At 42.1% G+C, this 14,897-nt stretch overlaps 2 protein-coding genes across 9 annotated transcripts in view; one reads left to right on the top strand and one right to left on the bottom strand.

Moving 5' to 3' along the window:
• The window catches only part of SPATA4 (spermatogenesis associated 4), a 38,815-nt gene extending 30,811 nt beyond the window's left edge, over positions 1 to 8,004 (top strand). Inside the window, exons 4-6 of the mRNA XM_089684012.1 lie at positions 1,429 to 1,649; positions 5,140 to 5,262; positions 7,788 to 8,004. Coding sequence (XP_089540138.1) covers positions 1,429 to 1,649; positions 5,140 to 5,262; positions 7,788 to 7,906 — 463 coding nt within the window. The 3' untranslated portion in view covers positions 7,907 to 8,004. The remainder of the gene's footprint in view (positions 1 to 1,428; positions 1,650 to 5,139; positions 5,263 to 7,787) is intronic.
• Positions 8,005 to 13,263: 5,259 nt separating this feature from the next.
• Positions 13,264 to 14,897, bottom strand: part of WDR17 (WD repeat domain 17) — a 162,475-nt gene continuing 160,841 nt past the window's right edge. For all 8 annotated transcript variants that reach the window (XM_089684053.1, XM_089684052.1, XM_089684048.1 and 5 more), the window contains one exon: positions 13,264 to 13,968. In XM_089684053.1, the coding sequence (XP_089540179.1) occupies positions 13,849 to 13,968 (120 nt within the window). In that variant the 3' untranslated portion in view covers positions 13,264 to 13,848. The remainder of the gene's footprint in view (positions 13,969 to 14,897) is intronic.

Genomic DNA, 14,897 nt, shown 5'->3' with positions numbered 1-14,897 from the left:
AGGGCATCACTGAGCTCCTAGACAGTCTGAGGTGCAACCTGGCAGCGTTGGATGGACTGAAACATGATATCCCAGAGGTGTTCTACTGGATTTAGGTCATCCTCCAGGAACTGCCTGCATACTCTCGCCACATGAGGCCAGGCATTGTTGTGCACCAGCAGGAACTCAGGATCCACTGCATCAGCATAGGGTCTGACAATGGATGCAAGGATTTCATCCCGATACCGAATGGCAGTCAGGGTGCCATTGTCTAGCCTGTAGAGGTCTGTGCGTCCCTCCATGGATATGCCTTCCCAGACCATCACTAACCCACCACCAAAACGGTCATGCTGAATGATGTTAGAGGCAGCATAACATTCTCCACGGCTTCTCCATACCCTTTTGTCTGTCGCATGTGCTCAGGGTGAACCTGCTCTCATCTGTGAAAAGCACAGGGCACCAGTAGCAGACTTGCCAATTCTGGTGTTCAATGGCAAATGCCAATCGAGCTCTATGGTGCTGGGTGTTGAGCACAGGGCCCACTAGAGGATGTTGGGCCCTCAGGCCACCCTCATGAAGTCTGTTTCTGATTGTTGTTCAGAGACATTCACACCAGTGGCCTGCTGGAGATAATTTTATAGGGCTCTGGCAGTGCTCCTCCTGTTCCTCCTTGCACAAAGAAGCAGATGCCGGTCCTGCTGATGGATTAAGGACCTTCTAAGGCCCTGACCAGCTCTCCTAGTGTACCTGCCTGTCTCCTGGAATCTCTTACATGCTTTTGAGACTGTGCTGGGAGACACAGTAAACCTTCTGGCAATGGCACATCTTGATGTGCCATCCTGGAGGAGTTGGACTGCCTGTGCAAACACTGTAGGGTCCAGGTATTGCCTCATGCTACCAGTAGTGACACTGACCCTATCCAAGTGCAAAACTAGGGAAAACCATCAGAAAAGATGAGTAGGGAAAAAAAATGTCAGTGATCTCCACCTCTAAGACCATTCCTGTTTTGGGGGTCGTCTCATTGTTGCCCATCTAGTGCACCTGTTGTTAACTTCATTAACACCAAAGCAGCTGAAGCTGATTAACAACCCCCTCTGCTACTTAACTGACAGGATCAATATCTCAGGAGTTTAATTGACTTGATGCTATACTCTGATTAAAAAGTTCCTTTATTTTTTTGAGCAGTGTGTGTGTGTGATACAATCTATAGAAGAGGAATTATTGATATCATCTGTTATCTATTTTACACTTGAAAGTAATTATAATAAGCATTCTGGTTAGGTGAGACCTCACTAAATCACAAAAGTGTCTGAGCAGATACAAATATTTTGAGTAAGTAAGACCATTTCATTTATTTACTTTTAACTGTTTACTCAACTGTAGATCAGCTTTAAGCAATAAGCATAGATGTTTATTGTGTGTTTTTTTTTTTTTCTTTTTATAATGTAGGATCAAAACTCTCCAGGATAATGAAGTGGACTTTACTGATAGACATTACCAAGACAAGCTGCCTATGGTGGCCAGATCTACAGCAGCAAAGGCAGTAAAGAGCAATATAACCCTGAGTGAGACCCTGGCTGAGCCAGACATTATCATCAACCAACAGAAAGTTCAGGCTGTCATTGATTTACATTTGTTGCAGAGACAGCAAGAGAGAATTGATGACCCAAGTGAGTAGACTGCATATGTATTTCTACATAATGTTTCCTGTATCTGCTTCTGTTAGTGCTCATGCATGCAGGTGATTAGGGCCATACACTGCCCACATCAGCATATTGCTGTGGTGAGTATGGCCAGGTGTTTCTAATCAGCCACGGGCAGGAAGCCTGTACAAAAAATATTTACAGGCAGATACTGTCCGTGGTTGGCCGCAGCTGTTTGCGTGTAATTGTACAAGGAGAGATTACCTGGGGTTAGGGATGGATATGTACCCTGAACATGAACTATTTATATCCAGAGGCACACATCCTTCCCTAACTCCACGTGTTCTTTCATGCAAACAGCTGTGGACAGTGTCAACCTATCATTGATTTGTGCACGCTTCCTGTCCACGGCTAATCAGGAACACGCGGTCGTAACTGCCACAGAAACACACTGATCTGGGTGGTGTAGGCCATAATTGTCCATGTTCACGAGCCCTTAGTGCACTTTGTAATGAGCTACATGTGTACAGCATTCTCCAGTCAGGAAAGGATAAAAAAAAAATTCAAACATACATGGGTTTTCTAATTTGCAGGAACAATATAAGATCTCTCTGAATTTATTGTTTTAATGGAACCAGTCAAACTTCTTGAAGTTATAAACTAAAAGTTCTGTCTAAGAGCAAGCACTACATCACGCATTCAGTTACCTCTTTTAACCCAAAACCCTTTCTCTGCACCTAGGTACTTACATTTTCCAACTGATTTTTTTACTATGAATTGTGAACGACATTATTAGCCACTGAAAGCTCATTGGTTAGTGCAGCTTAGTTCATATGGTGAGACTTCTCTCTGAAATTTGTGAGGTTGAGCCCACAATGATAGAATGTAAAGGGTCCCTTGGGCATACAGAAGTTTTTGAGAATAAAGATAATAGTTTAAAGAGTAAAAACTTTAATGACTTTCAAGATATATAGCAGCCACACATAGTTATCTTCAGGGCTGCTGTTAGAAACCACGGGGCACCGTACAGCCAACCTGACAGGCCCCCCATGAAAAAAAACCCCACAGTTTATTATGCTTCAGTTATAAATGAACACAGCGAGTGACCTATACCGATCACACACTGTGTTCATTCAGGTAAGGAAGGTTATGGTAAATGTGACTAGTGAGTGACCTATACTGATCACACACTGTGTTCATTCAGGAAAGGAAGGGGTTGGTAAATATTTACTAGATTCTTCACACACTCTCCATCCTGAGGCATCCTATTGCGTGCCTGCAGCTGCCAGTGGAAAATAGAGGAGGGAAGCCGGCAGCACTGTGGGGGGTGGGGGCACACAGGGGAGCCTGGGCAACATGGGAAAACGTATGGCGCACAGGGAGGGTGATGGGTACACGGAGGGGGGGTGATAATTACTGGAACCAATCTCCAGCGGGAGGGAGAGGAGAGGAAGCCAGCTTCCAGACGCTGCACAGAGAGTCAATCAGGGGATCAGATACAGTAATTGCCACCCACCATGCTGATCACCCTCCCTGCCCACATCAGATTCATCCAGCTGCGTGGGCCCCCCTGCTAGCCTGGACCCCGTACAGGAGGACTGGTGGTACCCCCTTATTCACGGCCCTGGTTATCTTTGCTAAGCACCCCAGAAACCCTAAATATCAGGGTTGTCTCTTATGTAAATTGTGATCAGAGCCTGCATTGTTTACCACAATCCTAATCAATAGAAAACAAAAATGCTTATAGAAAAAAAAAAAAACAATATCCAAATATTTCTAAAATGGAAGAATAAATGTAAAGATTAAATTGGCTATGTCTGGTAAATTTTACAGTAACTTGTGGGTATCTGCTATCTGTGAATAAGCCCAATTCAGACTGGATCTGATGCTGGCAGCTCAGTTTGTTCATTTCTAGTGTCTAGCGAGTGTCATGTAAATCTCAGCGCAACATTTCTGACACATCTGTTATTTATAATAATAACCAACTTTGCAAACACTATCTTGATTATTTGTTGTCTTCAATAACTGTATCCAGTTACAAATTCCCAGATTTTATTTAGACACTGCCACAGAAGGACAAAGCTGCAGTTGTTGAATGTATGGTTCTTTAAAGAAGAACTCTGAGATGGGCGAAATACTAAAATACTAAACCGTTAGTAACATTTTGAAAATCGTTACCAATTAGGAAAAAAGCCCTAATGTATTTTCATGACCTCATCTCTGTAATTCAAAAGATAACAGCATCTATCACGTACCTGGTGTTAGAGGCCAGTGGAGAGAGGGCTTCCCTTGCAGCTAAGTTCCAGACTCCGCTGGATATGGGACAGATGGAGTCGGGCCCAAAGTAGCACGGGTCGCCTGTAAAAGTGCTTGTCAGAGGTACACCCAGGAGCACAGCTGATGCACTGGAACGGTGTCTGCAGACAGGTGGCACCCGTGAGAGGTATGCAGGCCTTCAGGGTAGCAGAGGATCACAGAGTAGTCGGTTCAAAGCCAAGCTCAGATGCCAGGTGGAGATTGGAGCAGACATAGTCAATAGGATAGCCGGGGTCATACACAGGAGAGCGAGGGAGAATTATCTATTAGCCAAGCCATGGTCAGATCAGGAGTCAGGCAGAGAAGACAGATCCAAGAACAAGCCAAATCGGTAACAGGAGATCACAGTAGCAAGGGAACACGGACAAAGGTACTGAGGAGCCAGAGATCAACCAGCAATTTGAGGGAGTGATGGGCTTCCTTATAAAGGCCGTCGGGCGCCAAACTGAGCTAATGCTTGCGTAACTATGCGCCAGTGCGCATCCGTGATCCTGCTCATGTCCGTGTGCCAATGCGCATAGATTTTCGCCAGCGTGCATTTCTGCAGCCATGCAAGGTACTGCCAGGAATGCCAGTACCTCTGCTATGGACAGAACCCTGACAGCATCTGCTCTGCCAAGGAGAAGGTGTAACAGCAGGGATTACATCATATCCACTCCTCTCTCTCTCTGCAATAAAAGGAAACTACAGTTCCCATCAGCCACAGGGAATTGTAGTGAATGTAGGTGGGTACACTAGGCTTGTACATAATGAATGTGTCTGAGTGCCTCAGCCCTCCCACCCCTGCAAGTGGGGCTGAACTACATCACTGCTTCCTGGAGAAAGAACTACAGAAGGGATGTGCCAGGACTAGTGGCTGGGGGACTAGGAGGCGTACCAGCCACTGGTCTTACAAATAGGAAACCAAAGAGAATTAAAATGAACAGGCTATTTCAGAGCAACTGCTGAGTGTAACAGAAGATTGATGACATATTCAGTGAAGGTAGGAAATCAGCAACAAAGACATGTTAAGAAGTTTTTTGCCTGGAGTTCTGCTTTTATAGATATGTTTCCCATGTAGCTGAGCTGCACATGTACAAACCACCATCTCATGTACAGGGTTCTAATGTCTGTAATTTGTTGGGCCATTGATACCTTTCCATCTTTATATTTTATGAAATGTGTAATTTTGTAATTGTAGTGTATTTTTCTTCCTTGTTAGGGCGGTTTAACATGAAACCATCAATGGGTGAGCTTGCCCTCCGTATCCCACCACCACCTGACCATACTGGCAGTGAAAGCAGCCTGTCCAATAGATCTGCATCATCTTTGTCCTCTTCCTCCAGTACGTATGTAAAATTGCTTTTTGCTTTATAATAAATACAGTATCTCACAGAAGTGAGTACACCCCTCACATTTTTGTAAATATTATATCTTTTCATGTGAAAACACTGAAGAAATGACACTTTGCTACAATGTAAAGTAGTGAGTGTATACCATGTATAACAGTGTAAATTTACTGACCCCTCAAAATAACTCAACACACATCCATTAATGTCTAAACCGCTGGCAGCAAAAGTGAGTACAGCCCTAAGTGAAAATGTCCAAATTGGGCCTAAAGTGTCAATATTTTGTGTGGCCACCATTATTTTCCAGCACTGCCTTAACCCTCTTGGGCATGGAGTTCACCAGAGCTTCACAGTTTGCCACTGGAGTCCTCTTCCACCCCTCCATGACGGAGCTGGTGGATGTTAGAGACCTTGCGCTTCTCCAGCTTCCACTTGAGGATGCCCCACAGATGCTCAATAGGGTTTAGGTCTGGAGACATGCTTGGCCAGTCCATCACCCTTACCCTCAGCTTCTTTAGCAAGGCAGTGGCCTTCTTGGAGGTGTGTTTGGGGTCATTATCATGTTGGAATACTGCCTTGTGGCTCAGTCTCTAAAGGGAGGGGATCATGCTCCGCTTCAGTATGTCACAGTACATGTTGGCATTCATGGTTCCCTCAGTGAACTGTAGCTCCCCAGTGCCGACAGTACTCATGCAGCCCCAGACCATGACACTCTCACCACCATGCTTGACTGTAGGCAAAACACACTTGTCTTTGTACTCCTCACCTGGTTGCCGCCACACGCTTGACACCATCTGAACCAAATAAGTTTATCTTGGTGTCATCAGACCACAGGACATGGTTCCAATAATGCATGTCCTTAGTCTGCTTGTCTTCAGCAAACTGTTTGCGGGCTTTCTTGTGCATCATCTTTAGAAGATGCTTCCTTCTGGGATGACAGCCATGAAGACCAATTTGATGCAGTGTGCGGCATGTGGTCTGAGCACTGACAGGCTGACCCCCCCCACCACTTCAACCTCTGCAGCAATGATGGCAGCACTCATATGTCTAATTCCCAAAGACAACCTCTGGATATGACGCTCAGCACGTGCACTCAACTTCTTTGGTCAACCGTGGCGAGGCCTGTTCTGAGAGGACCCTGTCCTGTTAAACCGCTGTATGGTTTTGCCCATTGTGCTGCAGTTCAGTTTCAGGGTCTTGGCAATCTTCTTATAACCTAGGCCATCTTTATGTAGATCAACAATTCTTTTTTCAGATCCTCAGAGAGTTCTTTGCCATGAGGTGCCATGTTGAACTTCCAGTGACCAGTATGAGAGAGTGAGAGTGATAACACCAAATTTAACACACCTGCTCCTCATTCACACCTGAGACCTTGTAACACCAATGAATCACATGACACCGGGGAGGGAAAATGGCTAATTGGGCCCAATGTAGACATTTTCACTTTAGGGGTGTACTCACTTTTGTTGCCAGTGGTGTAGACATTAATGGCTGTGTGTTGAGTTATTTTGAGGGGACAGCAAATTTACACTGTTATACAAGCTGTAAACTCACTACGTCACTACTTGTAGCAAAGTGTCATTTCTTCAGTGTTGTCACATGAAAAGATAGAATAAAATATTTACAAAAATGTGAGGGGTGTACTCACTTCTGTGAGATACTGTATATTGCTGAAAGATAAAAGAAAATGCAGTACTTTTTAAAATATGTTATCTGAACTGTTAAAACACTGTGATAGAAAACAGCAAATTACTTTTTGTTTGATCATTCAAAATTGCTTGCCACTAAACGCCCCTTTAGGAAATTCACTACAGTAATGAAAGCATTCACTGTGTTTGTCAGACTTCCTGCCATTTAAAGTCCCCTTTCAGCAACATAGGACAAATATAGCCAACCTTGCAAGAAATGCTTTGAAACATTTACTGTTTCTGTGTAGCCCAAAACAATGAAAATTGTACCTCTCAAATGCCTCCCAAAAAAGGATCAGTCAAAACAGCATGTAGCTAGACTGGTGCAAGGTAGACAGGTTTAGCTTGTCAGGCTCTAGTAGACTTCAACAAAATGGCGGCCGTCTGCACACAGATACTGACTTCCTGTTGCATGACTGTGAATAGAATGAGTAAAAGATGGCTTCAGCTTCCGTTTTCCACCTGTAGAGTGCTCCTCAGATGCATTTCACCCTTTTCTGGACTTAATCGTAGAGGCCTCTACAAATAAGCCCAGAAAAGGACCTTTATGTGCTAGCCACCTTCTGTGCTTGACTGTCTACCTCTTACATTGATAGACGGTCTGACTAACTTATGGTGATGTGTGAGAGGAAGGAGGGCTACACTCTAAAACAAAAACTGGATTATGGATTGCATTACAAAGAGTGTGGGTTTGGGGGTTACCATAACACTCTGTAAGGTGTGTAAAGGTATATGCAGGTAACTTTAGGTGCTCATACTATTCTGGTGACTGTTAAAATCAACCATGTTTGTGAAAAAATTGTTCCTTGTGACTGTGTTCTTCATTTAAATAGGCATTCGAAGCAAATCGAATGTTAACTTCAAAGAAATTAAAGTGAAGCAAGGAGATAGAAGCTATGTGTCCTCCAGTATGACCTCAACAGCATCATCCTCCACGTTAAGCACATTCTAAGCAGAAACATGTGTATATGACTCTATCTCAGTTTGATTTGTGTCTGATCATTAGACAGTGTGTTGTCTTCTGTTAAATAAAATACCATTACTCTTATACATCATGTATCATTTTTATAAAATACCAAGTGCAGATTGAAAGCAACACACAATTTACAGTGTTTCACAACCTGCATTGTAAGTTTTTTTGGGCTCTTATGACATTCTGTAATAAATTGTATCTAAATCATTGCTGCATCCTTCACACAGTCCTGGCATCCCACATTGAGATGTCACATTTAACAGCAGTCAGGGGTTATTCAGGCTATTGCAAGTTCTGCCAGTTGAAGGGTACGCCTATTTTGTTCTCGGATTCCAGCCAGGAATGTGGCCCTTATGAAACTTGATGTGGATTGAGGACTAAGACGCAACCCTATTTTATTATCTAGCACCTATTTCTCAGTATACAAATGCAATGCTTCTCTAACATTTTCTTGTTAGTCTTTTTGGTAACATTAAAAAAATATCCATAGAGGGAAGACAATCGGAAATTTCAGTTCATGTGACAAATATTATAATCAGGGCACAGTTTCCCAGGCATGGATGTTCTTGCATTTATTAAAAAAAAAAAGTAAAAAGTGATTTTAAGTCAACCATTATCTCTTTTAAGAGATCAAATTTAAGGCCTTCCCTAATTAGATATGAGTTTCCTCAGAAAGCTGCAGTTCCTTCAGAGAATACAAAGGCCTGGAGAGTGGTCAGTTAAATCTGACACCATTTCATGAGTCTGGTGCGTGATTGCTTTTCGGTCAATTCATGACTAACCTTTTTCCATGTTTTTGAGTATTCAGGGCTCTGATGCATCCTTCTGACTTAAACTGCACTCCAGCCTTCATTTTTCCAGTGTTTGGACTAGGCCCTTCTGTCTGAATATCCTGATCTGACCATGGTCTTTGACCTTTATAGGCAATAAAATAACCCTGCATGTTTTTAAGTGTATCCTGCTTCTCCTGGGTACAACTCCACCTGTTCTGATTAAGTACATTATTTTCTGTATGTGATTGTTCTGTTGGCTATCTTGCAGATCCCGTTGGCAATTATGGTAATAGGGTATACAGTATACTGTATGTATGAACAAATATGAAAGTAACAAGTGCTGCCATGAAGGTAAATCAAACATAAGATAAAGGACAACAAAATGTAGAGATAATAGACAAAAGGAGTGGATAGTAAGGGGAGGGAACAACATGTTCAATAATTATCAGTAACCAATTTTCTTCCCCAATACTAATGTCCAGAGGTACCAGATAAGGCTGCCTCCCTTCTCCCATTCTTTTTACTCTTGTACTGGCTCCCCTTATTTGCCTCTTTGAGTCTCAACCCACTTTCCAAGGCATAACCACAAAATATTAAATTCCTGCTTTTGCAAATGACTTGCTTCTTTATATTTCTTGTCCAGAGTCTTCCCTTCCCAACACAATATCTCCTATTAGTTAAAAACACTATGTTTAACTAGCCACCTTAAACCCCCTTGGAGCAATCTTTATCCTTTTATTTGGTACAGAGAAACATTTCTTAAAATACCTAATAGCATTCAGAAGCATCGCCTCCCCAATAAAGCTATATTGATTCCTTCAACTAACCCACCTTCTCAATACTCCAGTGACTTGTCTTCATCAACTCCAATGGAACATTTCTGTAGAACTCTAGATAAGTATAAGGGCTTGGAATTTCCACTCGCCTGCTCGCCAATGGCGAGTAGAAACTATGGTGGGGGGAGAGTGTGTCCCCCAGGGCCGTCTTGCTGAGCAGGCTCGGAGCTCAGGCCAGATCTGTCATTGGCACTGGGAGCCGTCAGACTGCTCAATAGCTGAGCGCAGTGAAAGCAAAGCAAGGAGTGTGTGCTGTGCTCTCTGCCTCCCCCTAGAGTGCAGTACCCGGCTCTGTACAATTGTACATGTGTCTGTGTGTATGTACATGTGTGTATCTGTACATGTGTCTGCATGTATGTACGTGTGTGTGTATGTAAATGTGTGTGTATGTATATATGCACATGTGTCTGTGTGTACATGTGTCTGTGCGTGTGTATTTCTGTGTACTGTATGTACATGTATCTGTGTGTATGCATGTCTGTACGTGCCTGTGTGTGTATACATGTCTGTATGTGTGTGTGTGTACGTTTCTGTGTGTGTATGTATGTATGTACGTACGTACGTACATGTCTGTGTGTGTGTACAGGTGTCTCTGTGTGTGTTTGTTGGTGGCAAGTAACTCTAAGGCCTGGCTAGTAGCTCAGGACTTGAAATTTTAAGCCCTGATCTAAAATATATACTATTTTGGAAAGATGGGAACGAGACCTGGGGGAAGTATTGGAGGCAGCGGAGTGGAATAAACTGGTGCAGCTTAACTCTAAATTTTATATCAATACATCATTGATTGAGGCTAATTATAAGGTCTTCCTACGGTGGTATTTGGTATCTTCCCATTTGGCGTCCTTTGTTCAGGGGGCCTCCCCCGGTTGTTTCTGCGACTGCAGACAGGAGGGAAAGGTTCTCCACACGTGGTGGACCTGCAGCAAAGTAAAGCGTTTTTGGATCCGCACCTATAATTTTATATATTCACTTACCCAGGTGAATTTTACCAAGTCTCCACAACAGGCCCTTCTAGGAAAACTGGTGGAGGGAATACCTCGATATGCGAAACGCCTGATTACATTTATATTTACTGCTGCCAGAATATCCATTGCATGCTCTTGGAGATCCCCCCACGATTCCCTTTGACCTCCTAAAGGCCAAGCTGACCTGGATAATGGTCAATGATTGTCTGACCGCTATTCTCCATGATAGGGTGGCCTGTTTTGAGAAAACTTGGGACCCCTGGATGAAATATCTCTCAGAATCCTCCTAGGCCAGACTGTGGATAATGTGTAGAACCCATAGAGGGTGCAAACCCTACATCCCACACTCTGCTCCTTGTCTTTCACCACCTACATCCTCCCCCCCCCCCCCCCCCTTTCTCTTTTTCCCTCTCTCCTTCTACAGTTTTCTATCCTTTTTTTCCTCCCCTTTTATTTTTTTCCTTTTTTGGATATAGTTTGCTCAAGGCCATAAGGGGATCCCCTCCCTCATGGTCTGAAGAGAGTTGGAGGGATCCCAACACAACATACAGGTTGCAGCTGACTCCAACACATGGTCGGACAAAAGTTTTCTCTTTAGTTTTTCTTTTTGTTGTTGACCTCGCATTCTCAAGTCCCAATGGGATCCCATTTTGCTGTTAACCACTTGACCTCCTGAGGATTTACCCCCCTTCCTAACAAGGCCATTTTCTGCTATACAGCGCACCTGGGTAAGTGAATATATAAAATTATAGGTGCAGATCCAAAAACGCTTTACTTTGCTGCAGGTCCACCACGTGTGGAGAACCTTTCCCACCTGTCTGCAGCCGCAGAAACAACCGGGGGAGGCCCCCTGAACAAAGGACGCCAAATGGGAAGATACCAAATACCACCGTAGGAAGACCTTATAATTATCCTCAATAATAATAATATAATAATATGCATAAAATAGGGAACATACACATATACTATCGGATTAAGGGGGAATGATGCTGCAGACACAGACCAACTGTGTTTACCCAGTATACATAGGGAGACCACTGGCTAACACAAGAAGTTGTTGAGAGACTGCTTGCCAAATCCACACTACATTTTGACCAAAAAGAGACAGAGTTATTTACAAGCAGCATAGTGTCAGTGCCTGTATTTTCTTTTAAAAGAACAAAATTATCTGCAAGTAACACACTGTTAGTACCTGCATCAGTTCTTAAAGGGCCACTAACCTTAGCATGCCAGCATAAAAGTTAGGGCCCCAGCGAGCTGGCCTGCAGAAGAAGGACTATATCACAGAGTGCTGGATTGTCCTGGTGGTGTAGTACTCCCTAGATAGGATTCCCTCAGTATAGGGTTTAGGATATGTTGCGATCTACACCCACTGATTGTTTTAACAGAATATGTGCTTTTACTATTCATTAATTTGCAATATACAGTATTCCTTGCTATAGTTTGTTTGATGTATCATTTTTGTCGTGTCATATCTCTTTTGCTATTAAGCGTGGGTGCTGCATATGCAAATTAACTAAATATTCTAGTGGTGCACCGAAATGAAAATTCTGGTGCCGAAACTGAAAATTCAAATTGCACTTGGCTGAAAACGGAAACCGAAATGCGCAGTTTTTAAAAATGAATATATATTTTTTGGAAAAAAATACACTTTGATTACAAAAAACAATATATACCCCAATTGTTTTGTAAAATATGTAAGAGGATGTTACGGCGAGTAAATAGATACCCAACACGCTCGTGGAATGGCATGAAACTGCGGTACTTAAAAATCTCCATGGGTGATGCTTTAAAAAATTTCTACAGGTTAGCAGTGTAAAGTTGCAGAGAAGGTCTAGTGCTAGAATTATTGCTCCTGTTCTGACGTTCATGACGATACCTCACATGTGTGGTTTGAACACCATTTACATATGGTGGCATGGTCTACGTATGCGTTCACCACTACGTGCAAGCACGGGGGGGACGGGGGCACTTTAAACCTTTTTTAAAAAATGTATTTAATGTTTTTTTTTTTTTTTTTGTTTTTGCACTGTTCCTTTTAATAAAATTGTAATCACTTTTATTCTTATCACAAGAAATGCATGCATCCCTTGTGATAGAAACAATTAGTGACAGGTCCTTTTTATGAAGAGATATGGGGTCAATAAGACCCCACATCTCTCCTCTGCAATGTAAAGCATTAGATTAAAAAAAAAAGCATTGATCTAGTGCTCTAAAAAAAAAAAATGTCCAGAACCGGAAGTGACGTCGCTCTGGTCCTCCAAGAACATAGAGATGTGTGGTGGCCATCTTTCCTTCACTCATCTCTATACCCACCACCAGGATTGATGGTTTCTCAGGTAAGACTGAACTACCGAGCGGCGGCGGATGGCTTTGAGGGGCGAGGGTTTTTCGGCACCTGTATCGGTGCTGTTTTTCATTTCGGCCAACAGCCAAAAGGGGTGTTTTCGGCCGAAACGTTTCGGCCACCAGAATTTCGGTGCATCCCTAAAATATTCCCCACCCAACCAGGTTTATCAGAGTGTGTGGTGCTATTTGCAGAGTCGCGAGCACAGAAACAGGGAACCTAACAAATAAAGCGCTCTTTCAAGGGTATATTTTATGGGTTCATAGAGTCTGATATTCAGGGTTTAGTTGTGGTTTGATTAGTACCAAAAGGTCAGCATGACAGCGGGGCAACTAAGATTTTCAAAAGGAGAGGCAATGGTGTCCTACATAAAGCCCTTATGACAGTTGTACTTGCATGAAATCAATGCCACAAATACATTTACTTTAACTTTATTTGTAAATAGAACATCTGTATAAACAATAAATGGAAGGGAAAGTATATGATCAAACATCTGCCTTCATTCATGTATATTTTTACAATTAGTGGTATACTACACACAGTAGAAGTTACAGTACAAAGTTGTGTGCTAAATCTTTACATTACTTAAAAATGGTCATAAATTTCACAGCTTTTTTTCTTGGCCTATGTACAGCGCTAATGGAACCACTAGGGAGCTTGCAGTGCATTCAAACAAAAGGTACCAAGTTTTGCTTGATGTATACAGTCAGTACCAGTGTTATTTATGATGTGGTAATAAACTGCATAAAGTAATATGTAAACAGATTGACAGAAAATGTTGGTCTTTGGCTAGTCAAACTATATATTTTCTCTCTGACTATATACACAGATTTGACTTTACCATTACCAAACACAAACTAAAATTAGCTGCATCTGATATTTCTGCTTTTTCTGCAGAGAAAAAAAATAAATAAATGGAAAGTCCTATTTCAGCATCATGTCATCCTATTCCCAGTTGTTTGTTTTGTGCTGTAGAGTATTTGCCACCTCACTGCAATATTTAGAATGGGTTGAGTCGCATTCCTGTTCCTAAAGGTGAAAATGGGTTAACTTTGGCCCACATTAAAGCGTCATTCAATGATATTGCAGACTTTCCATCTTCTAGAAAGAATACAGGTCCCTGTGAGACACAAAAATGTATTTTAAATAAACTGCAACAGTATATAGATGTCAGCTATTTCATGGTGAATCACAGATGATTAAAATACAACCCAACTGAACTTTCAGTTTAAAGCGGATCTTTACCCATAAAAGTTTGATAACAATTAATGTTCTTTAACAATATAACATACATTCCACATTAATAATGATACTACCAAAATTTCTGCATGCTTTAATTTGCCTCTTTTTGGTGGAGGCCGCCATTTTGTTGAAGCCCACAGCAGCCACATCCTTATTGAAAACTCTCCCCCTCTCCTTGGTCTCAAAAGCTACATGTCACTTTCTGTAAATAAAATGTGTACATTTCTAGCCTTGAATGTATGTCTTGGTTCTGTTAGAGAGGAAGGCTGACAGAAGGTTTACAATACTGAAGTTCACAGGCTTCCCCTACCAGGGGAGAAATTAGAGAATATCAGGGAGATAATTTAAGACACTATTCTTGTACATTTAACTCTTTCGTGTCTTCCTGGCAGCAGAGTTTGTTTTGTTGCCTCTACTGCTTTTCTTTTTTCCCTCCCTTTAATGTGATCATAGGGGTATGCTTTTTAGCAGCATTTAATTTGACCAAATACAGGTAACACTTCAGTGAGAACACATCCTAGATAAAGTGACTTACCAGTGGCAATGTGTACAGTAAGCCCTGAATTACTTTGCTTGACATCTCTTGGTATATTTATGCTGGCAGTTGACAAAAAAGTGTCAGCAGTTAACTAGAAACGTAAATAAAATAACGACTTAAAGGATAAGTTCACCTTTTAAAAATAAAAAAAGAAATGCACATCTTTTTGAAGGTATAAAAAATTGTGCATTTATTATTTTTTTTATTAGGGACCTGTGAAGATTTCTAGTGTAAAGCACTGCACCCGGAATCAGCAGACAGGTCAGTGT

This window comes from Staurois parvus, unplaced genomic scaffold, assembly GCF_062004578.1.
Source record: "Staurois parvus isolate SC_StPar_1 unplaced genomic scaffold, SC_StPar_1.0 ptg000334l, whole genome shotgun sequence".
Taxonomy (NCBI): Eukaryota; Metazoa; Chordata; class Amphibia; order Anura; family Ranidae; genus Staurois; species Staurois parvus.
Note: the sequence above shows the minus strand (reverse complement) of the source record. Positions and strands in the feature narration are given on the sequence as shown.